General features: G+C 44.1%; 2 protein-coding genes across 12 annotated transcripts in view; both read right to left on the reverse strand.

Moving 5' to 3' along the window:
- Window positions 1–23,945, reverse strand: part of LOC109874887 (tripartite motif-containing protein 66) — a 30,796-nt gene extending 6,851 nt beyond the window's left edge. The window contains exons 1-10 of one of the 7 annotated variants that reach the window (XM_031831155.1): window positions 23,719–23,945; window positions 9,160–9,411; window positions 8,166–8,379; window positions 5,505–5,634; window positions 5,094–5,210; window positions 4,670–4,784; window positions 3,909–4,055; window positions 3,611–3,728; window positions 2,642–3,456; window positions 537–758 (exon numbers count right to left, since the gene is read on the reverse strand). In XM_031831155.1, coding sequence (XP_031687015.1) covers window positions 537–758; window positions 2,642–3,456; window positions 3,611–3,728; window positions 3,909–4,055; window positions 4,670–4,784; window positions 5,094–5,210; window positions 5,505–5,634; window positions 8,166–8,379; window positions 9,160–9,168 — 1,887 coding nt within the window. In that variant the 5' untranslated portion in view covers window positions 9,169–9,411; window positions 23,719–23,945. Of the gene's footprint in view, window positions 1–536; window positions 759–2,641; window positions 3,457–3,610; window positions 3,729–3,908; window positions 4,056–4,669; window positions 4,785–5,093; window positions 5,211–5,504; window positions 5,635–8,165; window positions 9,415–15,927; window positions 16,069–23,718 lie in introns of those variants that run through there. The other 6 variants (XM_031831153.1, XM_031831157.1, XM_031831154.1 and 3 more) reach the window with 6 other exon arrangements.
- A 189-nt stretch (window positions 23,946–24,134) lies between these two features.
- LOC109895217 (suppression of tumorigenicity 5 protein) overlaps window positions 24,135–27,977 on the reverse strand; it is a 75,454-nt gene continuing 71,611 nt past the window's right edge. For 4 of the 5 annotated variants that reach the window (XM_031831159.1, XM_031831158.1, XM_031831160.1 and 1 more), the window contains 4 exons: window positions 27,852–27,963; window positions 27,179–27,418; window positions 25,367–25,453; window positions 24,135–24,702 (listed from right to left, as the gene is read on the reverse strand). In XM_031831159.1, coding sequence (XP_031687019.1) covers window positions 24,668–24,702; window positions 25,367–25,453; window positions 27,179–27,418; window positions 27,852–27,963 — 474 coding nt within the window. In that variant the 3' untranslated portion in view covers window positions 24,135–24,667. Of the gene's footprint in view, window positions 24,703–25,366; window positions 25,454–27,178; window positions 27,419–27,688; window positions 27,964–27,977 lie in introns of all 5 variants that reach the window. The other variant, XR_004210898.1, reaches the window with a different exon arrangement.

Genomic DNA, 27,977 nt, shown 5'->3' on the forward strand with positions numbered 1-27,977 from the left:
TTTACATTGCCAAGTGTGTAACAAGAACAAGGTTTTAAGTCTGACAGCCAAACCTTTCTGCCACATTTATATGTATCCCTTCAAAATCAAATCCCAAACTGCTGAGACTGTGCTTTAAAATAACTTTTTCATCTGACATATTGTACTAGATACAGTATTTGGAATTTTGTTTTCTTTTACAATGTTCTTTTCTTTGTAGATATACTGTAATGTCCCTAATGGAACTGTACAATGGCATGTCTCTTATAAAAGCTCTGATCAGAACAGCCTTAACAGCTAGACAGCCTTAAGAAGCTGACATGTAATAATGGAAGTTGAAGAGAATAGGCATGACTCTCGATCACAATTAAAATGTCCATTAATTGTCCATTGACAATCTTATAATAGAATGCCAGTCATTTATTGAGAATTGCTTGTCTCCATTCAGCCATGACCTTTCACCTGCACTCTCCTTGGTAGCAGTAGGCATAGAATTACATGAATTATAGGATCTCTATGGCAGCAGGTCTCTGTTCATTAATGGGGTAATGGGTTACCTGGTCTGCCATGCGTCCCCGTTCCACGACTGCTGTTGCTGTTGCTAAGCTGTGGGTGGCCCCCAGGGGCCTGTCTGTGGAAGGGCTGCTGGAGGGGCCTGCCAGTTCTGGTGGGATGCTCTGGGATCGACTCTTCCTCCCACACAGTGAGCTGGGCCTGCTGCTCTGAGCATCAACACTGAACCCATGGGTCGTCACAGACATCTCCAGTGAAGTGGATCTCTGTCAGGACACAGAAACACAAAAGCAGACTGCCTCAGCACACTCTACTGTTGCTGACTGAGCATCATACAACACAGGTGCATCTATTCATGTCATAGCAACAGAGACAGTGCGGTGGTGGGAGGTGTGTGGCAGATCCACCTTCAGTATCACACGCACTAAGGACGCCACTCAGAATCCATTCTGTGAGCCCTGCCTGTCTGATTAAAAACAACACAATCGCTGCAAAGCCCATTCATTTCAGCGAGAGATGACCCACACAACTGCTCACAACACCGTTATTCTACTGATAATGAAGGGCTTAGTTACAACACCAATTATCGTATGTAAATCCACCATCAGAAGTGCGTTAGCTAGGCTGGTTTGAATAAGCGGCATTAGCACATCACAGATTAGACTCTCTTTCCGTCTCTCCTCCATTGGCCTTCTCCTCTCGTCATCATTTCATTAATGCAAGTTTTCCAAAAAGCCCCCAGCAACTGTGTCTCTGTGCTAATGCAGCCATACGCCTGACAAAGCTTGAGCACTAGCCTGTGTCTCAGCACCCCTCCTCTTCCTCTCACCCCTCCTCTTCCTCTCACCTCTCCTTCCCTCCCTTTTTTTTATCTGTCTTATTTCTCACAGCGCGCCACACACCATGGAGATTTAGACCAGTTGACACAGAACATGTGCTCATAATTACCACTCGGTTAAAACACTTACCTGATCCGCGCCCCGAGGAGAGGTGTGAAGGAGTCTAAATGTGGAGAAAAAAGCTATAATCCTCTTCTAGAAGAAGAGGGAGCGAGACAGAAGACAGGGATGTATCTGAGAGAAGTGTACCCAGAGCTGAAATCAACCTCCCAGCTCCACCAATTCCCCAAGTGTCTCATTATTACCAGGTTAAGTACGTATGTGGCTGCGCCCAAGCGCTTTTTCTTCTCACTTTCACTCACTGTATCTTGGCAAGGCGGAAATCATGTGCCTCTGTTGTTTTAATCATGCTGGAGGAACATTTTTGATCAGTGATCATTCAGTTGCTCAATCCCTGGTACCAAGGGTACTAATAATAAACAGTAGAATCTTTTTTTAGCTTTACTGCAATGCTGCACTTAAGTTAAAAAATATATATTTCAGCATAGCTGGTGCTTTGATTGTGTTAGTGTGCCTCTTTCTTAAGCATAGTCCCATAGCCAGTCAGGTTTCTGTAGCACCATCTGTTTTCAGGGCAGCTGTCAACCACTGTGACTGATAATTTGGGGTAAACAAAGTTATTGCCCAAATTTTTTCAATATCCGCTGTATGTAGATATTGAGACAGGAAATACTGCTGTCAGCCTGGGTTTAAGACTTGCTATCACGCAAAGCTCCCTGCAGTACAATGTACTTTGAGCTTCAATTATAACACCATGAAACCAATTTACTGTATCCAGCCTTCCCTCTTATTCTGCCATAATGCACAACCGAAGTGAAACAATGGCTGTACCTTGAACTATTCTCTTCAGGACAGGTGTATGACCTGTGGTTAGTGTGTGCGCGTGTGTGTGCTTGGCCAGAAGCGAGGCAGGGCTGAGGCATGTGTGCTACTGTTAGTCTGAGAGGTGTTTGTGAGCAAGACTGTGTGTTTTGACACCTCTGAGCTCAGAGTGTGTGGTGAGGTCTATAAGGCCATAGAGAATGAGGAGGGACAAGTGTGACCACTGGGGAGTCAACAGAGTGAAAGCGAAATGAGGTTGTGGGACCTATACAACTCTCTGGTCAACAGACAACAATGGGGGAACTCCAACGTGGGCCAATAGTGCACTATCACTGAGCAAACATGGACAGCTTTACCACGTTGATATGGTTTAAGCATCTCTGATGTGAAGAAACAATGTTCATTATAGTGTGCTTTGGTCAACTCACCCTGCCATCTCTGCAGTCTTTGGATGGCTGTGTAGTCCTGGCCTCCTGCTGCTCTTCCTCCTGCTGCTCCACTGTCAGTTCGGCCACTAGGGGAGACAGGAGCTGCTGCTGTTGCTGCTGCTGCTGCTCCTGCTGGATCCCATCTGTCAGCACCTCTCTGTCCACCCCTGTCTGTACATGTGTCTTCTCCCTGCTCCCCTCCTGGATCTGCTCTGTCAACACCTCTCTGTCCACAGCTGGCTGCCCAGGAGTCTGCTCTCTCTCTCTGCTGGCCTGCTGGCCCTGGCCTTCCCAGGCCCCATCTGTGGCTGGCTGTGCATGAGTGTCGGGAAGCGGCTGAATCTGAGGCTGGTAGAGGGCTGTGGCTGGGGGCTGGAGTCCAAGACCTCCACTGTTGGAGCTGGAGCAGAGCAAGCCTGGGTCAGCAGCCGGGAGATGCGCTGGCTGTTGGGGACGCTGCATGGAGGAGGGCACCACAGCTGGTGGACATGGAGGACTGTCAGGGCCCCAGCACCTCAGCAGCTGACTCTGGTGCAGGGCCAGGGAGGGAGAGCTGAGGGTGGACTGAGCACACCTGGCGGAGTAGGGGTTGGGTTCCCGCTGGGTCTTGTCCAGCTGCACAGCTGGCTGTGGGGGTATGCAGTGGAGGCAGCACATCTGGGGCTGACAGCAGGCCTGGAAGGCACAGCCCTGGTCCCGCCCTCCATGGCACACAGATGGCAGGGACAAGCAGGTGATAGGCTGGGGCCTCAGGATGCTGGGGAAGGCCACGCCCTCAGAGTAGGAGCGATTTCCCCCCTCTGCAGTGAGCTGACCTAGAACAACAGAGATACTTGTAGTTTAGGAATCAGGCCAGGTCTCCAGTAGGAAGGCATTAAATGCAACACTTTCAATAATTACATACAACCAGTTTACAACCAGTCACTGCAGCCAAGCTACTGCAGCCAAATCATTTAAGCCTTAGTTTACCCAAAGTTGAGATCTGCTTAGTCCAGTAGCTGGCATCCCAGTTGAACTTGATCTTCACAGGGAGCCAGGCGTCTGAGTGTAGTGGGGGTTCAAGCAAGCGCTGCATCTGGAGAGAAATCTAAAGGAGGACAGGCGTAATGTAAAAGCCCAAATTAATTTTTTTCCATAATCAGCTCCAAAAATGTTTTCTTACTGTGTTTTTAAATGAGACAAGAAAATGGTATAGTATTTTACAAGCGGCAAAAAAATGGCCTTGTGTTTGACCCGCAAGCCCACCTTTCTGTCCCTTCAGACCTACCAGCTCCCTGCTGAAGAGAAGTGGGTTCTTGAGGTGGTGGGCCGTTGCCCAGCTGATGAAGTTCTGCACGTGGTCCAGCTGGCTGCACATCTCTATCTCCCCCTGCAGCTGGTCCTCCAGACGCCGCTGGAAGTCCTCCGAGATCTTCTACACACACACACACACACACACACACACACAGAGGCAGACAGAAACATGCTCACGTGTAATTGCTGGCACAGAGGGAGTGAATTACAGATGGAAAGAGAGGGGCTAATCAATGGCTTGTTTTTCGCCGGATTTCATTCCTAAGATCCCTGCTTTTTTGACAGATCATTATTGCCTCTCCATTGCGAGCGGTCAGAACTGATTAGATAATGTTGGGAGCGCTCCTGATTAGGAACATGTACTTCATGGTCAGCTAGACACTGGAGATGAATGCCCCTGGAAACACTGAGACTGCGGGGAGGGAGGGAGAGAGAGAGAGAGAGAGGAAGAGAGAGAGAGAGAGAGAGAGAGAGAGAGAGAGAGAGAGAGAGAGAGAGAGAGAGAGAGAGAGCGAGAGAGAGAGAGAAAGAGAGAAAGAGAGAGGGAGAGAGAAAGAGAGAGAGAGAGAGAGAGGGAGAGAGAGAGAGAGAGAAAGAGAGAGAGAGAGAGCGAGAGAGAGCGAGAGAGAGAGAGAGAGACAAAGAGAGAGGGAGAGAGAAAGAGAGAGAGAGAGAGAGGGAGAGAGAGAGAAAGATAGGGAGAGAAAGACAGGGAGAGAGGGGGAAAGTCATTACCTCCAGTTGCTCTATTAATAGGTTGGCCCGTTTGTTCAGCTCATTCATCATAATCATCTTTGCCATTTTAATCTGGTTCTCAGCCTTCCTCTGCATGATCTTTACACCGTGCAGCCTGAGAGGAACACAGAGAAAATAAATGACATTCTGATTACTGACAGAGAAACCAAAACAGTTGATGGATTGTGGTGTATAAGTGCTTTATTGCACTTGGATGCTTTACATATGTTAGATGGGTATTTCATTCAGAGTTGGAGAGTGTATTGTATATGATCTTTGAGAGGACATATACATGTTGTCAACATTGCTCTGGTAAATTTGAGCCAGGTTTCTGAGACCACCAGCTGTTGGCTTTATGAGATCAGTGTATACTCCTGATCATTCTACACATCTGTCAGTAATGTGTTGTACAAGCGGAGCTTACCTGTCCTCTATCTGTTTGGCTGTGCTCTCCACTGCAGACCTCCTCTCCTCCACCTGAGCCATCAGGCTCTCAAACTGCCACTGTTGGTCCTGCAGGGCCTTTCCAATGTGCACCAGCCTGAGGACAAACAGATATCACAGTGGGTCAAATAATACAATAGAAACACCACTTAACCTCACCACTTTACACCCTTTCATTTCAAGCATCTCCTTGAGGGATAGTTACTGTATGACGTTAGGGACTATTGGGACCACTAATGTGCTGCAAAATCACAGGCAACAGGGCAATGTATCATATGGACTGAATTAGAATTAGGTAGGTTGAAGATATGCACCAGACACAACGCAGGAGGTTTTTAACCTGCTGTTAGCCCCTCACTGTAATGCCCTTGTGCCGTGTCTAAGGACTGACCTGTGGTTCTTGTGGGCGGACAGGTGACAGCTGCTGCAGCACATGAGGTCACAGGACTCGCAGAAGAGCTCCAAGGGCTCTTGTCTGTGAGAGTGGCACATGAGGATGGGGCGGCCACACGAGCCAGGGCCTGCCGGGCAGAGAGGGGGAGGGGGGAGAGAAGCATAGCATTACCACAGAGAAGGACTAAACAATCAATTCACACTACAGCTTAAGCCGTTGGGAGTAATTGGTGCTGTACAAGAAAATAAATGCACAAAGATATATCACGCAAACAAATGTTCAAAGACACATCATGTAAACAAAAATGGCCTACTAAAACGCAACTGTATTTTATTTTTTTATTTTTTACCTTTATTTAACTAGGCAAGTCAGTTAAGAACAAATTCTTATTTTCAATGACGGCCTAGGAACAGTGAGTTAACTGCCTGTTCAGGGGCAGAACGACAGATTTGTACCTTGTCAGCTCAGGGGTTTGAACTTGCAACCTTCCAGTTACTAGTCCAACGCTCTAACCACTAGGCTACGCTGCCGTATAACATTCATGTCTGGCAGCACACAGTTTATGTACATCAATGTTTTATTCTATTGTTATATCAAGCTACAAGACTAACTACTATTTCGCTGAATGTTTCCTGTTTAGTTTTGTTTAATTTTGCTTAAAATGTTATCTGCAATCTCATTCTACTCTATTTTAGAGTTGGAAAATACGCTGAATCTGATATTGGCCTCAAGTTAACATGCATTACATGAGTCATTCAGTATCATCATCATTCCAAAACTATTTTAGGTTAGGAAAATATGGCATCCTTTAAATCTAGTAAATATTTCTGGGCTTAAAGAATGGGTAGACAGATGGAAAATAGGGCAGAGAGAGAAGGTCTTTGATCGGAGAAATGAAAGACCAGTGCCAATCTAGATTAATAACTTTGTTCGGTTGGCTTTTGAAGAATCAAACAAAACCTTCACACCGCAGGATGTAGACAGTAACAAATGCTGCTAGAGAACAAATGACTTTCATGTGTGCATGCATAAACGGCCATGTTTTAAAAATAAATGCAGCATTAGTCATTTGATTTGCAATGTAATGAGAGTTCCTACTCTATGCAAATTATCTGTATAAATAGCTGGAAATGTGATTGTTATGCAGCACATATGAGACTTCCTGCCCAAAGTTATCATTTCCTCACACTAAGGTTGTATCCCAAATAGCACCTGTTCCCTACAGGGCTCTTGCCGAAAGTAGTGCACTATGTAAGAATAGGGTATCATTTGGGACGGAGTCCAAGCAATCACCATGTGGCATTAGTTAATTTATTTCAAAACTGGACCCAAATTGACTGAAGCCTTTAATTTACTTTTGAGACCAGTAACAACCAATTGTTGTATCCTGATGCTGGTGTTGATTTCCCCTCTTGGGTAATGATTGTGTCATGAAACTGTGTGCACTGCACTCGGAGCAGGCCTAAGCATTGTTATGAGGGGTTAACTGAGAAGAATGGGTGATGTTCAGATGGCTATCCACTGTACACATTAAAGTTGGTCCTATGTCTATACTCTGGGGTGATGCAGAAGGTTTTCCCACAGTCACAGACACACACGCAGGCACAAACGCACACACAAACACACACACACACAAATGCACACACACACAAATGCACACATACCACAAGGGGCAGGAAACAGATCACAATGTGATAGAGAGACCACAGGGTCACGATGAGTAAACACAGCCCCCAACAATACACAGTACTGCTGCTGCACACACACACACACACACACACACACACACACACACACACACACACACACACACACACACTGCTAAGCATGGCCCTAGTTAGTACAGTCAATTAAACACTGACTCAACAGAACATTAAAGCGCTCAACACAACCCTATCACATAACAAGCACATCACTGCAAACTGCTGCACACAGGCCCACAGAGCCTGACTAAAGTCACAGCTGAACATAGCTATCCGCTGAACACAACCCTACTGCACTCTGCTGGACACACCACTCCAATGAGCAGTGCCTTTTGCACAATGCTCTCCACAAGGCCTATTGTGCACTGCATAGCACAGCCCCAGTGCTAAATGCTGAGTGACCACATCCTGCCTGCAGAGCTACGCTTTCTCACCCGCAACACTTCAAACTGATGTTCTCACCAAAACACCAAAACAAAACACTGACACACTAAGACAGCAACACTTAGAGGTGGCAATAGAGGTGAGATGTGATCACAGACTTACAGTATGACTTCGCCTTTTAGCATCCAAGAGTAGAGACCTAGAAACGTACTTTTCAGCATCCACGAATAATATAACACTGTTGCTACAAAAATAGTATAATTCTCAGTGTTCACTCTGTGAATGTGGGCCACATGATAAAAGGAATTGTAATACATAAGGGTCTGCAGGAACCATTATTGTACCACCAACCATTACAGGCTGCATGCATAATTCATCACAATCATTCCTACTGAGACATGATTAACAAACAGACATGGGAAAAGTTGAAACAAAGAAACACAAACAGGTCTGATGACGACCCCGGGGAAACGAAGCCCATCTCCATCCAACCGTCCAGAGACACTCAGATGTGGAGACTGGAGAGGCAGTGAGGGATGGGAGAACCTGTCTGGGACAGAGAGATGCTTGCCTGGTTCGGGTGGAGGCAGGGAGCTGGGGGCCATCTGGTCCCTCTGGTGCAGGTCGACACATTGGGTAGTGGGCTTCTGGTGTTGGTGCAGGTCTGAGCACTGAGGGGTGACTCTCTGGTGCTGATGCATGTCTGTGCACTGGTAGCACAGCCACTTGTTGCAGAATGTACACAGGCTCTGGGCTAGCCTGGGCTCTGGGCACTCTGAGCAACGCTGCCACACACAGAGAAGACCAGTCATATATTGACACACCAAGCACGCACGCACACAAGCACACACACAAAACAACAAGGTCGTCTGATATAAAGATGGGGTGACATATGTCAGAAGTATTAGTGTTACCTCCCTCTGTACTTTGGGCTAAATCACACTCCTCAGAGCGGTTACTTGTGTCGATGTTCACACATTCTGAGCTATTCCCAGAGAATGTTAGATGCATTCAATCAAGTTCCTCAAAATGAAGCCATGTTGAGTCACAAACACAAGCTGCTCAACCAGCTGATTCATTTCCCTTTTAATGCAGCTTAAAGACAACTAGTAGCACAGAATGAAGTGCACATTCAAATCAAAGGTACTGAAATCACATATCAAAATACAGCTGCAACAATATCACAAAACAGGTCATACTGAAGTCATGCCAATTCCACAGGATGATCCTTTCTTCTTTTAGAACGTGTTGTGTATCTCTTCATCCTCATCACATTACAGTTAACAGTTAACATTATCTCCTCAGAGTTATTTGGAAAAGAATTCATATTCACTTTGTTAGAAATACACTGAAGTACATCAAAGACTTGAGAGAGTCTGAATAACCTCGGGCTAAGACAGCAAATAATAAGTCCACGCATATACATTCATACTATTTCTGCAATTGCCTCTACACACAGAGGCACAAACAATAGTAGAATAGAAAATCTGCTTGTGGGGAAAAAAGAGAGTTGAGGTAATGTCAGCCGTGTCATAGGAATGTTAATAGAACGTTGAACGCCTTACCTTCTCCATGTCAGCAGTGGGGTAATGTGTCCTCTAGTGAACGGTGGAGCTGGTACCCAGCAGAGCTGCTCTCGCTATGGGAGGGAGAGGACAGCACAGTCTGACGCTCACACACAGCACTCACACTGACGCTTTTACCTGCGGCAGGAAGCAACGTGCACCAAGAGGTGGCCCCAGAGAATATGGCTTACATGACAGCCTGCGTGCTGAGCTCTCCTCTCCTCTCCTCGCCTGGTTCATCTGTCTGTAGGACTCCTCACAGAACAGAAGTAGAGGAGTGTCAAATTCAAATCCATCCTCTAACACACAAAACATATAATCCTTTTTCTTAAATAAGCCTGTGCATAATAATTGGGAATTAGGGAGATACGATAATTATTTTTTTTCTAGGGCGAAATATCCCCGGAAGCCCTTCCCAAAATGGAAGGAGAGGCCGAATGACCTACAATGTTGGAGGGAATTGTAAGCACTGCAAACAGGAGTGGAGCAGGCTGGGATGGGATGGGATGGGATGGGCTGTAGTGAGCTGGGCTGTGGTGGGCTGGGTTGTGGTGGGCTGCTGGTGACCTCCTTCTACATCCCTGTATCAGCACAAGGAAGGGACAGGTCCCTCTGGAGCCACACATGCTCACGTAGCACACCATAACCGGGTCAGGCTCTGATGAGCACCAGATGGGAGTAGGAAACACTCCTGCTATTCTCTCTAAAATGATGAAATCAATTAAGATCTTTATCACAGTATTGCAGAAGAGAAGGAATGGCACACTGCAAGGAAACAAAACTAACTTCATGGCTGGAAAGACAATCCATATACAGTACTGGAGAGGAGGATCATGTTGTAACTGTCTTAAAATGCATCAGCAAAAAGTGACACTATTAGAAGGGGGATATGACTCCTCCCATTGCTGTAATGTAGACAGAGTTGTGGCAAAGAGTCGTAAGACACCCTCACTATGTGAAATCACGATCAAAACACCATCATTTCTGCTGCTCTGAGTCTGCCTAACACCAACCCCTGCAGTCTGACCTACAAATCTGACAACTTTCTCATCCTCTGGTGCTTCACAGGGGAGCTAAAAACCATCCCATTCCCCATTGTGTGCTCAAAGACCCACTTTAAAACACAATTAGTCAAACCTAGCGGACCCCGCCTCTTGTTCACTCAGCTCTCCTGCTTTTTAAACCCCCCTCCTCCCATTTCATACTCCCCATTTTGCTTTTAAACCAGAAAGGTGTTAGCACTATACCTCTCTGTGAGGGACAGCTCTCCTGCCCTGCTAAGTGAGGTTGGTACTGGATAAAAGGCAGCCTGAAAGCATGACATCTCTAGAGATGTCACAATAATAGAAACTTCACTGGTGATGTCTCCCCTGAAAGCACACCTATGTAACATCCATTAACACTGAGGTGATGGGATCCAAGTGAAAAACCACTCCAATGTCACTTCCCTGATCAGACAATTATCTACATAGCAACTGTAAATATTCATGACTTCTCTGCCCAAACCCCTCAACCACTTCCTGTACTGTACACTGTAATGGTAAACTGTAAATTATAAGGTCATTTTGGGTATTATCAATACTCTGAAACGTTTTACTGCAGCATACTGTAAATTATGGTGCATTGTGGAAAATATTGTGGGCGGGGAAAGAACTGCTGTATTTCTAATGGTACTGTAATTCCACCCCACAGAATACAGTACCATATCTTTGGAGCACAAAAAACCTTTTGACCACTAGTGGGTGCATGGTATTGTTGTTTCTGGCTTGTTAATATACACTATATATACAAAAGTATGTGAACACCCCTTCAAATTAGTGGATTTGGCTATTTCAGCCACACCAGTTGCTGTGAGGTGTATACAATCGAGCACACAGCCATGCAATCTCCATAGACAAATATTGACAGTACAATGGCCGTACTGAAGAGCTCAGTGACTTTTGACGTGGCACCGTCATAGAATGCCACCTTTCCAACAAGTCAGTTCGTCTAATTTCTGCTCTGCTAGAGCTCAACTGTAAGTGCTGTTTTTGTGAATTGGAAATGTCTAGGAGCAACAATGGCACAGCCACGAAGTGATAGGCCACACAAGCTCACAGAATGGGACAGCTGATGCTGAAGCGCACAGCGCATCTGTCCTGGAAGCAATGTCAGCACAATAACTGTCCGTAGGGAGCTTCATGAAATGGGTTTCAATGGCCGAACAGCCGCACACCTAAGATCACCATGCGCAATGCCAACTGGAGTGGGGTAAAGTTTGCTGCCATTGGACTTTGGAGCAGCGGAAACACATTCTCTTAAGTGATGAATCACGCTTCACCACCTGGCAGTGCGGGTTTAGCGGATGCCAGGCGAATGCTACCTGGCTGAATGCATAGTGCCAACTGTAAAGTTTGGTTGGAGGAGGAATAATGGTCTGGGGCTGTTTTTCATGATTCGGGCGCCTTAGTTCCAGTGAAAGGAAATCGTAATGCTACAGCATACAATGACATTCTAGACGATTCTGTGCTTCCAACTTTGTGGCAACAGTTTGGGGAAGGCCCTTTCTTGTTTAAGCATGACAATGTCCCAAGCACAAAGCGAGGTCCATACAGAAAAGGTTTGTCGAGATCGGTGTGGAAGAACTTGACTAGCTGGCCTGCACAGAGCCCTGACCTCAACCCATCGAACACCTTTCAATGCCCGACCTCACTATAATGCTCTTGTGGCTGAATGGAAGCAAGTCCCCGCAGCAATGTTCCAACATCTAGTGGAAAGCCTTCCCAGAAGAGTGGAAGCTGTTCTAGCAGAAAAGGGGGGACCAACTCCATATTAATGCCCATGATTTTGGGATGAGATGTTCAATGAGCAGGTGTCCACATACTTTTGGTCATGTGGTGTATATATCAGTGGAGGCTGAGGAGGGGAGGACGGCTCATTATAATGGCTGGAACGGAGTGAATGTAATGGCATCAGACACATGGAAACCATGTGTTTGATATCATTCCATGAGCCCCTCCACCCCAATTAAGGCGCCACCAACCTGCTGCGGTATATATAACTGTAGATGAATACCTTCTCATTATCTAGTAACAATAGGCTCTCATATGAACACTGAGAGATTAATACAGTATCATCCTCACTAATATCCAAATTCTGAATTCGCATCAGTTAAATGGATTCATCAAATTATTATTGTTCCCCCTCTGTCCACATACTTTTGGTCAAATCGTGTATTTATGGGAACGCCTTGTCATAGGCTGTATTGGTTTGGTCTGTTTGGCCCTGTAGTCGCTGCCAGTTTGGAAGCCTTTGTTAAGGCCTCTAGAAGTGCAAGTGATATAAAACACAAAATATTCATGAATATACTGTAATGTGTAAACACTTTACCTAGCAGCCAACCTGTTTGCACCAATCCCTTGTAATTACTGTATAATACTGTGAAATACAAACCACTCCCTATATTGATTTCATTCATCCATTCATTATTTTCCGATTACGGTAGCATTTACTTTTTTACAGTACATTAGAGCGATATTGTACTGTGTGTCATTACACAGCACTTGCTTTGATACCGTATTTATATTACAGTATAAATAATACTGTAATATGAAATACAGAACTTTACTTGCCACCGAGCTGCCTGGAAGCTACTGTCAAGTTCACAGTAACCCATTTTAAGTCCATAACTCATTATATGGCCTACAGGAGAAAAATGTGTTCAATACTCTTCCTTGGAATCTGCCTTGTGGTACAGATGTATCCGTATTGAATTAATGATAATAGCATACAAAAAAATCATAAAAGATATGCATAATTTAAATCATTTGAGCACTCTCCTCACTGAAGGTACTCTTGCGGTCCTCTGTTCAAAATCAGGCATAGTGAATCCATGTACACAGTGAAACAGTGCCTTCAGAGAGAATTCCTACCCCTTGACTTATTTCACATTTTGTTGTGTTACTGTCTGAATTCAAAATGGATAAAATTGATTGTTTTCTCTCACCCATCTACACACAATACCCCACAATGACAAAGTGAAAACATGTTTTTAAATACAGAAATATCTCATTAACATAAGTATTCACACCCCTGAGTCAATACCTTGTAGAAGCACCTTTAGCAGTGATTACAGCTGTGAGCCTTTCTGGGTACGTCTTTAAGAGCTTTCCACAACTGGATTGGGCAATATTTTCCCTTTATTCTTTTAAAAATTATTCAAGCTCTGTCAAATGGGTTGTTGATCATTGCTAGACAACCATTTTCAGGTCTTGCCAAGACTTTCAAGTAGATTTCAGTCAAAACTGTAACTTGGCCACTTAAGAACATTCACTGTCTTCTTGGTAAGCAACTCCAGTGTAGGCCTTGGCCTTATGTTTTAGGTTATTGTCCTGCTGAAAGGTGAATTAATCTCCCAGTGTCTGGTGGAAAGCAGACTGAACCAGGTTTTCCGCTAGAATTTTGCCTGTGCTTAGCTCTGTTCTATTTCTTTTGTAACCCCAGTCCTCAACATTACAAGCATACCCATAACATGATGCAGCCAACACTATGCTAGAAATATGGACAGTGGTCCTCAGTAATGTGTTGCATTGGACTTTCCCCAAACATAACAATTTGCAGTTACTCCACAATACTAACCTAAATTAGAGTGAAAAGAAGGAAGCCTTTACAGAATAATAATATTCAAGAAGATACATCCTGTTTGCAACAAGGCACTAAAGTAATACTGCAAAAAAAATGGGAATGCAATTAACGTCATGTCCTGAATCAATGTCGTTGATCCATCCTCATTTTTCTCTTATTATAGCCATAAACTCTGTAACTCTTTTTCAAAGTCACCATTGACTTCATGGTGAAATCTCTGAGCAGTTTCCTTCCTCTCCAGCAACTGAGTTAGGAAGGACACCTGTATGTATTTTTGTAATGACTAGGAGTATTGATACACTATCCAAAGTGTAATTAATAATTTCACCATACGCAAAGGGATATTCAATGTCTGTTTAGTTTTTTTTACCCATCTACCAATAGGTCCCCTTCGTTGAGAGGCATTGGAAAACCTCCCTGGTCTTTGTGGTTGAATCTGTGTTTGAAATTCATGTCACACCCTGACCTTAGTTTTGATACACTATCCAAAGTGTAATTAATAATTTCACCATGCGCAAAGGGATATTCAATGTCTGTTTAGTTTTTTTTACCCATCTACCAATAGGTCCCCTTCGTTGCGAGGCATTGGAAAACCTCCCTGGTCTTTGTGGTTGAATCTGTGTTTGAAATTCATGTCACACCCTGACCTTAGTTATCTTTGTTTTCTTTATGATTTTGGTTGGGTCAGGGAGTGATGAGGGTGGTATGTGTGTTTTTGTATTGTCTAGGGTTTTTTGTAATTCTATGGGGTTTTGGTATGTCTAGGTATATGTAGGTCTATGGTGTTTGTAAAAAAAATAATTGAAAACCATAATTCCACTTTGACATTATACTACTACTGCTACTGACCAAAACATCTAAATGTAATACATTTTCAATTCAGGCTGTAACACAAAACAATTAGGAGAAAGTCAAGGAGTGTATATACTTTCTGAAGGCACTGTATGTATCTGAATGTGTTTAGGCTACTTTTCTTTACATTATGACCCCTAATCCTGATGCACCATCCATGTATTAGGTCTTTCTATTGAGTGATGATGAGTGCTGAGGGGGCTCTCTGAGAGCTGCTATGCGTTTCCTGTGAGAAGGAATGTGAGCACCACTCCCTGGCTGTCTGTCAATAACAGCTTTATAGCAGTGCAACACCTCCCTGTGTTTCACTAACACCTCCCTGGAATTATTATATTTTCTTATTTAACTAGGCAAGTCAGTTAAGAACAAATTCTTATTCACAATGATGACCTACTTATAAAGCCCCCCTGGGCAAACTCTCGCCTAACCCGGACGACGCTGGGCCAGTTCTACGCCGCCTTATGGGACACCCGATCACGGACGGTTGTAATACAGCCCGGGATCAAACGCGGATCTGTAGTGACGCCTCTTGCACTGCGATGCAGTACCTTAGACCGCTGTGCCACTCGGGTGGCCCTGTATGCTTGGGGGACTACACACTTCCCAGCTTGTTCATGTTTCTGTTGGCAATAAGAGCTATAATATGTGGATATGCAATTACTGCATAATTCTCTTTTAAACATCCCAATATGGAATCAATGTGTGGAGAAATTATTGTATTATTGCCCTATTTTATACAGATTGGCCACACTAACACTTAACTGGGGTCAATGTCACTCACTGATAACCTATCATTGTCATCATGTAAATCAATTGTGTATTGAGCCTGAACAATGAACGCAAACGTGGTTGCTGTTGTTTCAACCATTTTTTGTAAAATATCAAGTTGTTAAAAGTAAAACAAGTTATGATACATGGCTGAGCTATCATTCCAGTAGGCTATGTGCAAATATCTGATTTTCATCATGATAGACAAGGAGCAGGTGAATGATTGACTTTCAAATTAGACAGATAGATTACGTAACAGAATCTAGTCTAATTATATTGACGCATTCCCTGCTGTAATCAAAATATAATGGTAACCTAACTGGTATTGATTTGTTGTTTATATGACATTGCTGAAATCTTGGCTCACATACAGTATCAGAGGATGCGCATAATTTGAGCTACTCAATAGTCAACAGAGCCGCACCTAAATCCATTCGATTCTTTACGCATGTATTGCTGTCCAATAGATCATGCATTAGAATATCGTTTTTAAGATACAAAACACAATAGTTGCTCATAACATACCTCAAACGCAATAACTTTCGCTTTGGCAGTACGTCCGTAAGGTTCAGTCAGACAATATCAACTACCGTTATGTGATGACAATTGCTTTCAGTGTCAGTGCGCACGTAGTGTACTAGGACAGGCTACATTATTATTATGACCATGTTTACGAATTTGATTTGGACTGTAGGCTACTGGTATATTCACTGCGATACAGAATATACTCACCTAGGCCTACCCTACGATAGCGAAGGGCTGTCACAAGTCAAGTATGACCAAAGCTTGAGGTTTTTACCTTAACCTGATCATCGCCATATAGGGCAGGCTGTTCCCTCTCCATCCATTGGATGTCGCTGTTTTGTCCAGCTCAAATATTTTGGAGTTACAAAGTCTCGTGTTTGATCGTGAGACTTACATGCGTATATTTCTTCGGGAAAAACGGTACTTCCCATCTGAAATCTCACATCAAACTGCATCCTCTTGCACTGTTCCACAATAGTGGAACTGATAAATATTCACACAATACCACATAATGAAAAAAACCAAATCCGTTTTTTTGAAATTTTAGCAAATGTATTAAATATGAAAAGTATTCAGACCCTTTACTCAGTACGTTGTTGAAGCACCTTTGGCAGCAATTAAAGCCTTGAGTCTTCTTGGGTTTGACGCTACAAGCTTGGCAAGTTTGTTGCAGTCTTCTCTGCAGATCCTGTCAAGCTCTGTTAGGTTGGATGGGGAGCGTCGGGTTCAAGTTCGGGCTCTGGCTGGGCCACTCAAGGCCATTCAGAAACTTGTCCTGACGCCACTCCTGCATTGTCTTGGCTGTGTGCATAGAGTCATTGTGTGAACCTTTGCCCCATTCTGAGGTCCTGAGCGCTCTGGAGCAGGTTGTCATCAAGGATATTTTTTTCTTCTTTTTTTTCACCTTTATTTAACCAGGTAGGCTAGTTGAAAACAAGTTCTCATTCACAGCTGGGACCTGGCCAAGATAAAGCAAAGCCGTTCGACACATACAACAACACAGAGTTACACATGGAGTAAACAAAACATAGTCAATAATACAGTAGAAAAGGTTTATATAAACACTGGAGTGATAGATGTGCAAAAGATGAATGTCCAAGTTGAGATATCGGGGTGCAAAGGAGCAAGATAAATAAATACAGTACGGAGATGAGGTAGTTGTATAGGCTATTTACAGATGGCTATGTACAGGTGCAGTGATCTGTGAGCTGCTCTGACAGCTGGCGCTTAAAGTTAGTGAGGGAGATAGGAGTCTCCAGCTTGAGTGATTTTTGCAGTTCGTTCCAGTCATTGGCAGCAGAGAACTGGAAGGAAAGGCAGCCAATGGAGGAATTGGCTTTGGGGGTGACCAGTGAAATATACCTGCTGGAGCGCGTGCTAAGGGAGGGTGCTGCTATGGTGACCAGTGAGCTGAGATTTACCTTAAAAGACTTGTAGATGACCAGGGGCCAGTGGGTTTGGCGACGAGTATGAAGCGAGGGCCAGCCAACGAGAGTGTACAGGTCGCAGTGGTGGGTAGTATCTGTGGCTTTGGTGACAAAACGGATGGCACTGTGATAGACTGCATCTAGTTTGTTGAGTAGAGTGTTGGAGGCTATTTTGTAAATGACATCACTGAAATCGAGGGTCGGTAGGATGGTCAGTTTTATGAGGGTATGTTTGGCAGCATGAGTGAAGGACGCTTTGTTGCGAAATAAGCTCGTCTGGAGGTTAGTTAACACAGTGTCCAAAGAAGGGCCAGAAATATACAGAATGGTGTCGTCTGCGTAGAGGTGGATCAGAGAATCACCAGCAGCAAGATCGACATCATTGATGTATACAGAGAAGAGAGTCGCCCCGAGAATTGAACCCTGTGGCACCCCCATAGAGACTGCCAGAGGTTCGGAGGTTTTATTTTTTTATATATTTTTTATTTCACCAGGTAGGCTAGTTGAGAACAAGTTCTCATTTGCAACTGCGACCTGGCCAAGATAAAGCATAGCAGTGTGAGCAGACAACAAAGAGTTACACATGGAGTAAACAATTAACATGTCAATAACACAGTAGAAAACAAAGGGGGAGTCTATATACAATGTGTGCAAAAGGCATGAGGAGGTAGGCAAATAATTACAATTTTGCAGATTAACACTGGAGTGATGAATGATCAAATGGTCATGTACAGGTAGAGATATTGGTGTGCAAAAGAGCAGAAAAGTAAATAAATAAAAACAGTATGGGGATGAGGTAGGTGAAAAAGGGTGGGCTATTTACCAATAGACTATGTACAGCTGCAGCGATCGGTTAGCTGCTCAGATAGCTGATGTTTGAAGTTGGTGAGGGAGATAAAAGTCTCTAACTTCAGCGATTTTTGCAATTCGTTCCAGTCACAGGCAGCAGAGTACTGGAACGAAAGGCGGCCAAATGAGGTGTTGGCTTTAGGGATGATCAGTGAGATACACCTGCTGGAGCGCGTGGGTGTTGCCATCGTGACCAGTGAGCTGAGATAAGGCGGAGCTTTACCTAGCATGGACTTGTAGATGACCTGGAGCCAGTGGGTCTGGCGACGAATATGTAGCGAGGGCCAGCCGACTAGAGCATACAAGTCGCAGTGGTGGGTGGTATAAGGTGCTTTAGTGACAAAACGGATGGCACTGTGATAGACTGCATCCAGTTTGCTGAGTAGAGTGTTGGAAGCCATTTTGTAGATGACATCGCCGAAGTCGAGGATCGGTAGGATAGTCAGTTTTACTAGGGTAAGCTTGGCGGCGTGAGTGAAGGAGGCTTTGTTGTGGAATAGAAAGCCGACTCTTGATTTGATTTTCGATTGGAGATGTTTGATATGAGTCTGGAAGGAGAGTTTGCAGTCTAGCCAGACACCTAGGTACTTATAGACGTCCACATATTCTAGGTCGGAACCATCCAGGGTGGTGATGCTAGTCGGGCATGCGGGTGCAGGCAGCGACCGGTTGAAAAGCATGCATTTGGTTTTACTAGCGTTTAAGAGCAGTTGGAGGCCACGGAAGGAGTGTTGTATGGCATTGAAGCTTGTTTGGAGGTTAGATAGCACAGTGTCCAAAGACGGGCCGAAAGTATATAGAATGGTGTCGTCTGCGTAGAGGTGGATCAGGGAATCGCCCGCAGCAAGAGCAACATCATTGATATACACAGAGAAAAGAGTCGGCCCGAGAATTGAACCCTGTGGCACCCCCATAGAGACTGCCAGAGGACCGGACAGCATGCCCTCCGATTTGACACACTGAACTCTGTCTGCAAAGTAATTGGTGAACCAGGCAAGGCAGTCATCCGAAAAACCGAGGCTCCTGAGTCTGCCGATAAGAATATGGTGATTGACAGAGTCGAAAGCCTTGGCAAGGTCGATGAAGACGGCTGCACAGTACTGTCTTTTATCGATGGCGGTTATGATATCGTTGAGTACCTTGAGTGTGGCTGAGGTGCACCCATGACCGGCTCGGAAACCAGATTGCACAGCGGAGAAGGTACGGTGGGATTCGAGATGGTCAGTGACCTGTTTGTTGACTTGGCTTTCGAAGACCTTAGATAGGCAGGGCAGGATGGATATAGGTCTGTAACAGTTTGGGTCCAGGGTGTCTCCCCCTTTGAAGAGGGGGATGACTGCGGCAGCTTTCCAATCCTTGGGGATCTCAGACGATATGAAAGAGAGGTTGAACAGGCTGGTAATAGGGGTTGCGACAATGGTGGCAGATAGTTTCAGAAATAGAGGGTCCAGATTGTCAAGCCCAGCTGATTTGTACGGGTCCAGGTTTTGCAGCTCTTTCAGAACATCTGCTATCTGGATTTGGGTAAAGGAGAACCTGGAGAGGCTTGGGCGAGGAGCTGCGGGGGGGGCGGAGCTGTTGGCCGAGGTTGAAGTAGCCAGGCGGAAGGCATGGCCAGCCGTTGAGAAATGCTTATTGAAGTTTTCGATAATCATGGATTTATCAGTGGTGACCGTGTTACCTAGCCTCAGTGCAGTGGGCAGCTGGGAGGAGGTGCTCTGGGATTCAAAATGGTCGGTTCAAAATGGTCGGTAATCTGTTTGTTAACTTGGCTTTCAAAGACCTTAGAAAGGCAGGGTAGGATAGATATAGGTCTGTAGCAGTTTGGGTCTAGAGTGTCTCCCCCTTTGAAGAGGAGGATGACAGTGGCAGCTTCCAATCTTTGGGAATCTCACACGATACGAAAGAGAGGGTGAACAGGCTAGTAATAGGGTTTGCAACCATTTCGGCAGATCATTTTAAAAAGAGAGGGTCCAGATTGTCTAGCCCGGCTGATCTGTAGGGGTCCAGATTTTGAAGCTCTTTCAGAACATCAACTATCTGGATATGGGTGAAGGAGAAATGGGGGAGGCTTGGGTGAGTTGCTGTGGGGGTGCAGGGCTGTTGACCGGGCTAGGGGTAACCAGGTGGAAAGCATGGCCAGCCGTAGAAAAATGCTTATTGATAGTGTATTTATCGGTGGTGACAGTGTTTCCTAGCCTCAGTGCAGTGGGCAGCTGGGAGGAGGTGCTCTTATTCTCCATAGACTTTACAGTGTCCCAGAACTTTTTGGAGTTTGTGCTACAGGATGCAAATTTCTGTTTGAAAAAGCTATCCTTAGCTTTCCTAACTGCCTGTGTATATTGGTTCCTAACTTCCCTGAAAAGTTGCATATCACGGGGGCTATCCGATGCTAATGCAGTACCCCACAGGATGTTTTTATGCTGGTCAAGGGCAGTCAAGTCTGAAGTGAACCAAGAGCTATATCTGTTCCTGGTTCTACATTTTTGGAATGGGGCATGCTTATTTAAGATGGTGAGGAAGGCACCTTTAAAGAACGACCAGGCATCCTCTATTGATGGGATGAGGTCAATATCCTGCTCGCTGAAGTGTTTAAGGGAGCGTTTGACAGGGATGGGGGTGGTCATTTGACCGCAGACCCATTACGGATGCAGGCAATGAGGCAGTGATCGCTGAGATCTTGGTTGAAGACAGCAGAGATGTATTTGGAGGGCAAGTTGGTTAGGAGAATATATATGAGGGTGCCCGTGTTTACGGATTTGGGGGTTGTACCTGGTAGGTCCATTGATAATTTGTGAGAGATTGAGGGCATCGAGCTTAGATTGTAGGATGGCCGGGGTGTTAAGCATGTCCCAGTTTAGGTCACCTAGCAGCACGAGCTCTGAAGATAGATGGGGGTCAATCAATTCACATATGGTGTCCAGGGCACAGCTGGGGGCAGAGGGTGGTCTATAGCAAGTGGCAACGGTGAGAGACTTGTTTCTGGAAAGGTGGATTTTTAAATGTAGAAGCTCGAATTGTTTGGGTACAGACCTGGATAGTAAGACAGAACTCTGCAGGCTATCTCTGTAGTAGATTGCAACTCCGACCCCTTTGGCAGTGTTATCTTGTCGGAAATGTTATAGTTAGGGATGGAAATTTCAGGGTTTTTGGTGTTCTTGCTAAGCCAGGATTCAGACACGGCTAGGACATCCGGGTTGGCAGAGTGTGCTAAAGCAGTGAATAAAACTAACTTAGGGAGGAGGCTTCTAATGTTAACATGCATGAAATCAAGGCTTTTACGGTTACTGAAGTCAACAAATGAGAGCACCTGGGGAATAGAAGTGGAGCCAGGCACTGCAGGGCCTGGATTAACCTCTACATCACCAGAGGAACAGAGGAGGAGTAGGATAAGGGTACGGCTAAAGGCTACAAGAACTGGTCGTCTAGCACGTTCGGAACAGAGAGTAAAAGGAGCAGGTTTCTGGGCGCGGTAGAATAGATTCAAGGCATAAAGTACAGACAAAGGTATGGTTGGATGTGAATACAGTGGAGGTAAACCTAGGCATTGTGTGATGAGAGAGATATTTTCTCTAGAAACATAATTTAAATTAATATGTGAGGTGGACCTAAAGGATTAGCTAAGGCATATTGAGCAGGGCTTGAAGGCTCTACAGTGAAATAAGACAATAATCACAAACCAGAACAGCAATGGACAAGGCATATTGACATTAGGGAGAGGCATGCGTAGCCGAGTGATCATAGGGTCCAGTGAGTAGTTAGGCTGGCTGGAGACACGGAGATTCAGACAGTTAGCAGGCCGGGGATAGCAAGCTAGCAGAAGGGCCTTAGAAGGACATCGCGACGGAAGAATTCTGTTATAGCCTCCTCGTGTTGAGCCTCCTCGTGCGGTTACGTCGGCAGACCAGTCGTGATGGATTAGTAGGGTTCCATGTAGTAAAGGGGTCCAGTCCAATTGACAAAATAGGTATAGTGGCCCAATAAATTGACCGATGGATCTCTTCAGCTAACAGTCCAATATGCTCTAGACAGCCAGTTGGCTGTGGTTAGCAGACTAGCAGATGGACATTCAGGGGACGTCGCGACGGAGGGGCCTGTTGAAAAAAAAAAATCTGAAAGATTACGTCGGTAGTCCAGTCGTGATGGATAAGCAGGGCTCCGTGTAGTAAGAGGTGTCCAGGCTAATTGGCAAAATAAGTATGGGAGATGGGCCTAGCATGGGCTAGCTCCAGCATGGCAAGCATGGTGCTTGATTCGGGACAGAGACATTAGCCAGGAGTAGCCATTCGGATTGCAGCCAGCAAGCTGCGATGATCCAGGTGAAAAGGTTCAGAGCTTGCGGTAGGAATCCGGGGATATGGAGCGAAAATAAGTCCAGTATGCTCTGGTTTGAATCGCATCGTGCAAACTGGCAAGAGTTTTCCGAGCTAAAATGTTAGCTGATTAGCTGATGACCGCTAGCAGTGGTTAGCTGACTACTAGCTAGTAGCTCCTGTTGGGGTTCCGGTTCAAAAGTAAAGAAAAATACTTTAGAAAAAAGCAGATCCACACGACATTGGGCGAGGCGGGTTGCAGGAGTGTATTCTGAAGTTGAGGTTTAGAAGAATATAAAAAGACATGCAAATAAAAAATATATAAAAATATATATACATGGAACAAGACGAGGACAAAGGCCCTTTCCCCGATTGCTCAGTTTGGGCAGGCGGCCAGCTCTAGGAAGAGTCTTGGTGGTTCCAAACAACTTCTATTTAAGAGTGATGGAGGCCACTGTGTTCTTGGGTACCTTCAAACCTGCAGAAATGTTTTGGTACCCTTCCCCAGATCTGTGCCTCAAGACAATCCTGTCTCGGAGCTCTACGGACAATTCCTTCAGCCTCATGGCTTAATTTTGCTCTGACATGCACTGTCAACTTTGGGACCTTACATAGACAGGTGTGTGCCTTTCTAAATCATGTCCAATGAATGTACCACAAGTGGACTCCAATAAAGTTGTAGAAAAATCTCAAGGATGATCAATGGAAACAAGATGCACCTGAGGCTCAATTTCAAGTCTCATGGCAAAGGGTCTGAATACTTATGCAAATAAGGCTACATTTCTGTATTTCTATTATTAATACATTTTCAAAAATGTCAAAAACCTTTTTTTGCTTTGTCATATGGGGTATTGTGTGTAGAATGAGGAAATAATTTGACACATTTTAGAAGGCTTTAACGTAACAAAAAGTGGAAAAACTCAAGGGGTCTGAATACTTTCTGTATGCACTGTATACCTAATCTGTTAGTCCTGAGACTATTGTCTCATCCTGACACCCTCTTGTCTTCGACAGATAGAGCTAGAACATAAACATCTTATTCACTGAATGGCCTTCCTGTACACTGGTCAATTACCCAAATACACACTCAGTGACAATTTCATCTCTGTACACATGTTCTGGGCTAGTATTGACTAATATATTACTCATAAATATGACCCACAAATGCATTTATAGGCACCCGAAATTGACAAGTTACTCACATTATTCAGTTCCAGGTTGTTCCATTCCTTGCCAAAACATATAAAATCACTAGACGTCATGTCTGACAACTCAATGACAAGTCCCCCACAGCACCCAACTGTAGTTGGTGGGGTGGAATCCCAAAAGGCACACATAGCTACCACATGCTGCCAATAACCCAATTATGTCCTCACACATCACTCCAGTGGCTGTCACTGCCATGCTTTTATCAGCTCTGCTGACTTGGAAGCTTACTTAAATCTGTTTTGAGTGTTTGACTTCTTTAAAATGTGTGATCCAACCTCCGTCTGTACAGAGCCACCTGGGTTCCACCTAAAGAGGAACAATGACCTTGTTCACAGACTGTGCTTCCTGTAATTGCTGATGAAGTTCTGTTTCCTCTGAACAGTAACACAAAAAAGTTAAAAGAATCCAATCATTTGAAGTCTTGTTTAATTACTGAATTTTACAAAGCAATCCATGTTTTAAACATTTACAATCATTTTCTTCATGTGTTAATGCATGTACAAATCCTCCCAACCAGGTGTGGAATCTACAGCTCTCATTCGGCAAAAAGACAGGACAACGATGATCTAAACTACGGAACATAGTAACTGTACATCCACCATACATCAGCTTGCATTCACTCACTCAGTCCGATCATGTTCTTCTCAAGCATGCTTTAATGTCAGTGGTTAATCAGAAACAAAGGCACATTCACTCTGTACCGTCCTACTGTAACTAACCTCACAAAAGGTACCAGACACCTAACAATCAAGCTACATTGGAGGGTATCACAGCCAGTTTACAGTGAAATATGTACAACATTTTGACATTTCATTGATGTTTCTGATAGACAAACAAGTGAATAAGTCAATAAAATAAAGGGTTTTGGGTGTATCAGATCTTCTGTTTGCAGTAGAACACGCTTTCATGCTCCGGTATTTGGTTATTAAGTAGCAGGTTTCCTCAGTTCTTTTTGTGAAGAAACTTCATTTTACTTCCTAAAAGACAAACAAAATGCAAGTAAGAACTGTTCACGTCATGTAAACCTTTAACACACTTCAGTGAAATTTTCCAATTGAGCCGACATCTGCAGTGTTTACTGTGAATGTGATCTCTGATTGTCAGGGAAATGATGTAGTGCCTCAGATGGAATCGTGGTTTTGGACTACATCAGGGATCATCAACTACATTCAGCTGCGAACTGATTTTTTCTTGAGCGGATGGTTAGGTGGCCGGAACATAATTACAGATCATTTGTAGACTGCAAAAATCCCAAACATATATCATATTTGACTAAAACATAATAATTTTGAACATTGCTTACATTTGTATACGATCACATCTCTTTCTAATGCATGGGAATCCTTTGGAACAGATTTCCAAAATTAAAATCACTTATAGCTGATTTGCTGGTGTTTATACAGTCTTTTATGTCCAACAATAAAACAGCTTACAATTTCCACCAGTTGGGGAACCCTGGACAACATGGTGCTCATTACTACATCATGGCCAAATGTGAATAGGCTTCTTTTAGAACAAAACTGTGTGTCATCCTACATTTTAAGTCAGGTTACAATTTGTCCCAGCGGTAAAGTGGACAGGTAAGGTCTGTTGAGGGGAGATATGTTTTAAGTGCAGATTCTATTTTATTTGAGAACTCACCTAGCCCTTTGAGGAACTTGTTCACTCCACTCTGCTCTGTGTCTGGTAGCTCTTCCAGGTACTGCTCAACCCTCTGCTCAAAGAGTCCTGACAGAAACACAACAAAATGGCAGCATAACATGAGGTAATTACCAGTGGTGTAAAGAACTTAAGTAGTACTGTAAAGTATTTTTACTTAAGTCGTTTTTTGGGGGTATTTGTACTTTACTATTTCCATTTGACTATTTGCTTTACTATATTCCTAAAGAAAATGTACTTTTTACTCCATACATTTTACCTGACATCCTTAAGTACTTGTTACATTTTGAATGCGTAGCAGCAGGACAGGAACATTCACATTCATCCAAATTCACACACTTATCAAGACAACACATGGTCATCCTTTCTGCCTCTGATCTGGCAGACTCACTAAACACAAATTAATATTTTGTAAATGATGTGAGTGTTGGAGTGTGCCCAGGGCTAGCCACACATTTTAAAAATAAGAAAATGCTTAATAGAAATGATTTATACTTTTGATACTTAATTTAGAACCAAATACTTGGTGTTGGGCTTGCCCCAGACATAGCGTTTTCCGTGACGGCAAAAAAGGTACATTTTAGTCTCATCTGACCAGAGTACCTTCTTCCATGTTTGGGGAGTCTCAGATACCTTTCGGCAAACACCAAATGTATTTATTTCTTTAAGCAAAGACTTTTTTCTGTCCACTCTTCCATAAAGCCCAGCTCTGTAGAGTGTACAGCTTAAAGTGGTCCTATGGACAGATACTCCAATCTCAGCTGTGGAGCTTTGCAGCTCCTTCAGGGTTATCTTTGGTATCTTTGTTGCCGCTCTGATTAATGCCCTCCTTGCCTGGTCCATGAGTTTTGGTGGGCTGCCATCTCTTGGCAGGTTTGTTGTGGTGCCATATTCTTTCCATTTTTTAATAATGGATTTAATGTTGCTCAGTGGGATGTTCAAAGTTTCTGATAACAAAAATTATAACCCCAACCCTGATTTGTACTTCTCCACAACTTTATCCCTGACCTGTTTGGAGAGCTCCTTGGTCTTCATGGTGCTGCTGACTCTGGAGCTTTTCAGAACAGGTGTATATATACTCAGATCATGTGACAGATCATGTGACACTTAGATTGCACACAGGTGGACTTTATGTAACTAATTATGTGATTTCTGAAGGTAATTGGTTACACCAGATCTTATTTAGAGGCTTCATAGCAAAGGGGGTGAATACATATGCACACATCACTTTTAATGATTTTTATTTTTTAAGTTATTCTTTTCATTTCACTTCACCAATTTGGACTATTTTGTGTATGTCCGTTACATGAAATCCAAATCAAATCTATTTAAATACAGGTTGTAATGCCACAAAATAGGAAAAACACCAAGGGGGATGAATACTTCTGCAAGGCACTCTATTGTGGGGTAATGTTACAGTGCAGTATATCAGAGAAAGCATGTTTTGGTATGGGGGGAAATACCCTTCACTATGTGGCCAGGAGATGGCACTGAATACCCAGCTAGAACCGTTGTCAACGAGAGGCCCGTACCAACACAGGTTTGAGAAGATCCCTTTAGGGATTTTGGACTACTTTGGCGGAAAAGTGAGGGGTGACAGTGCCTACCTCTAAAGAGGATTTCTACCAATCATTACAGTTGACATATTATTTGTGTTATGATGAACTACAATGAATCAATTTTAGGAGGACAGGACACACTTAACGTTATTATCTCTTAACAAGTAGACAGGACCATACCATTACAGACTGTTGTCTAGGGTGGACTGACAGTGTCATTGTAGGTTTGCTCTACCTTTGGCCCGGCATTTCCGCAGCTCCCGGTCTTGGATGAACCCAGCAAACATTTGGGACTCCATGAAGACCCCCAGGAAGCGACGGATGCTCTTGGAGGCCACAGACTTGCGGAAGGCCTCGCGCTGGAAAATGCGTTCTCCTCGCTCGCTCTGGGTGAGGAACAGGGAGTAGTGGCCAATGGTTTCCAGAAAGAAACGGATGAAGGCCTCCGACACCAGGCTGTTCAAGGAGTTACACTCTACAGAAACAGACGAAACAGGATAGTTTAGTATTATGAAGCTGAAACTGAAACACACTTAATACATGTTCAATACATCTAGAAAGAAACAACACAAACTACAGTGGAACTCTTTTTATGCTTGAGAATCAAGTAGAGCCTATAACATTCATTGGAATGACAAGAGTTATTTAGAGTTGATGTTTAACTGATATTGTGTATTCATACGTAACATTAAACAAACACTACATTCTGAACACCAGTAACCTTCAATTCAGTGAGGTGAATCACCCATTCCAGGAGTTCTCATCACTCCACAGACAGTATATTGCTCCCAGACATGTGCTGTACATGTTCTTGTTCACAAGGTTGAAACATGGCCAGTGCTTTGTTGTCCTAATTCACACTCGTAACATCTGGTTTAGTAGAGAGTGACGATGTGTCCCTCGTTCACCTTCGTCTGACTCGCTGTCAGAGTCCTGATTGATGATGTCATTCCTCTGCTCCAGAGCTAGCTCAAGAGCAGACTGGAGTTTCCGTGGCAACAGCGAGGCCTCATCATCCATCTATTCACACGCAT

The sequence above is a fragment of the Oncorhynchus kisutch genome, linkage group LG8 (genome assembly GCF_002021735.2).
Source record: "Oncorhynchus kisutch isolate 150728-3 linkage group LG8, Okis_V2, whole genome shotgun sequence".
Taxonomy (NCBI): Eukaryota; Metazoa; Chordata; class Actinopteri; order Salmoniformes; family Salmonidae; genus Oncorhynchus; species Oncorhynchus kisutch.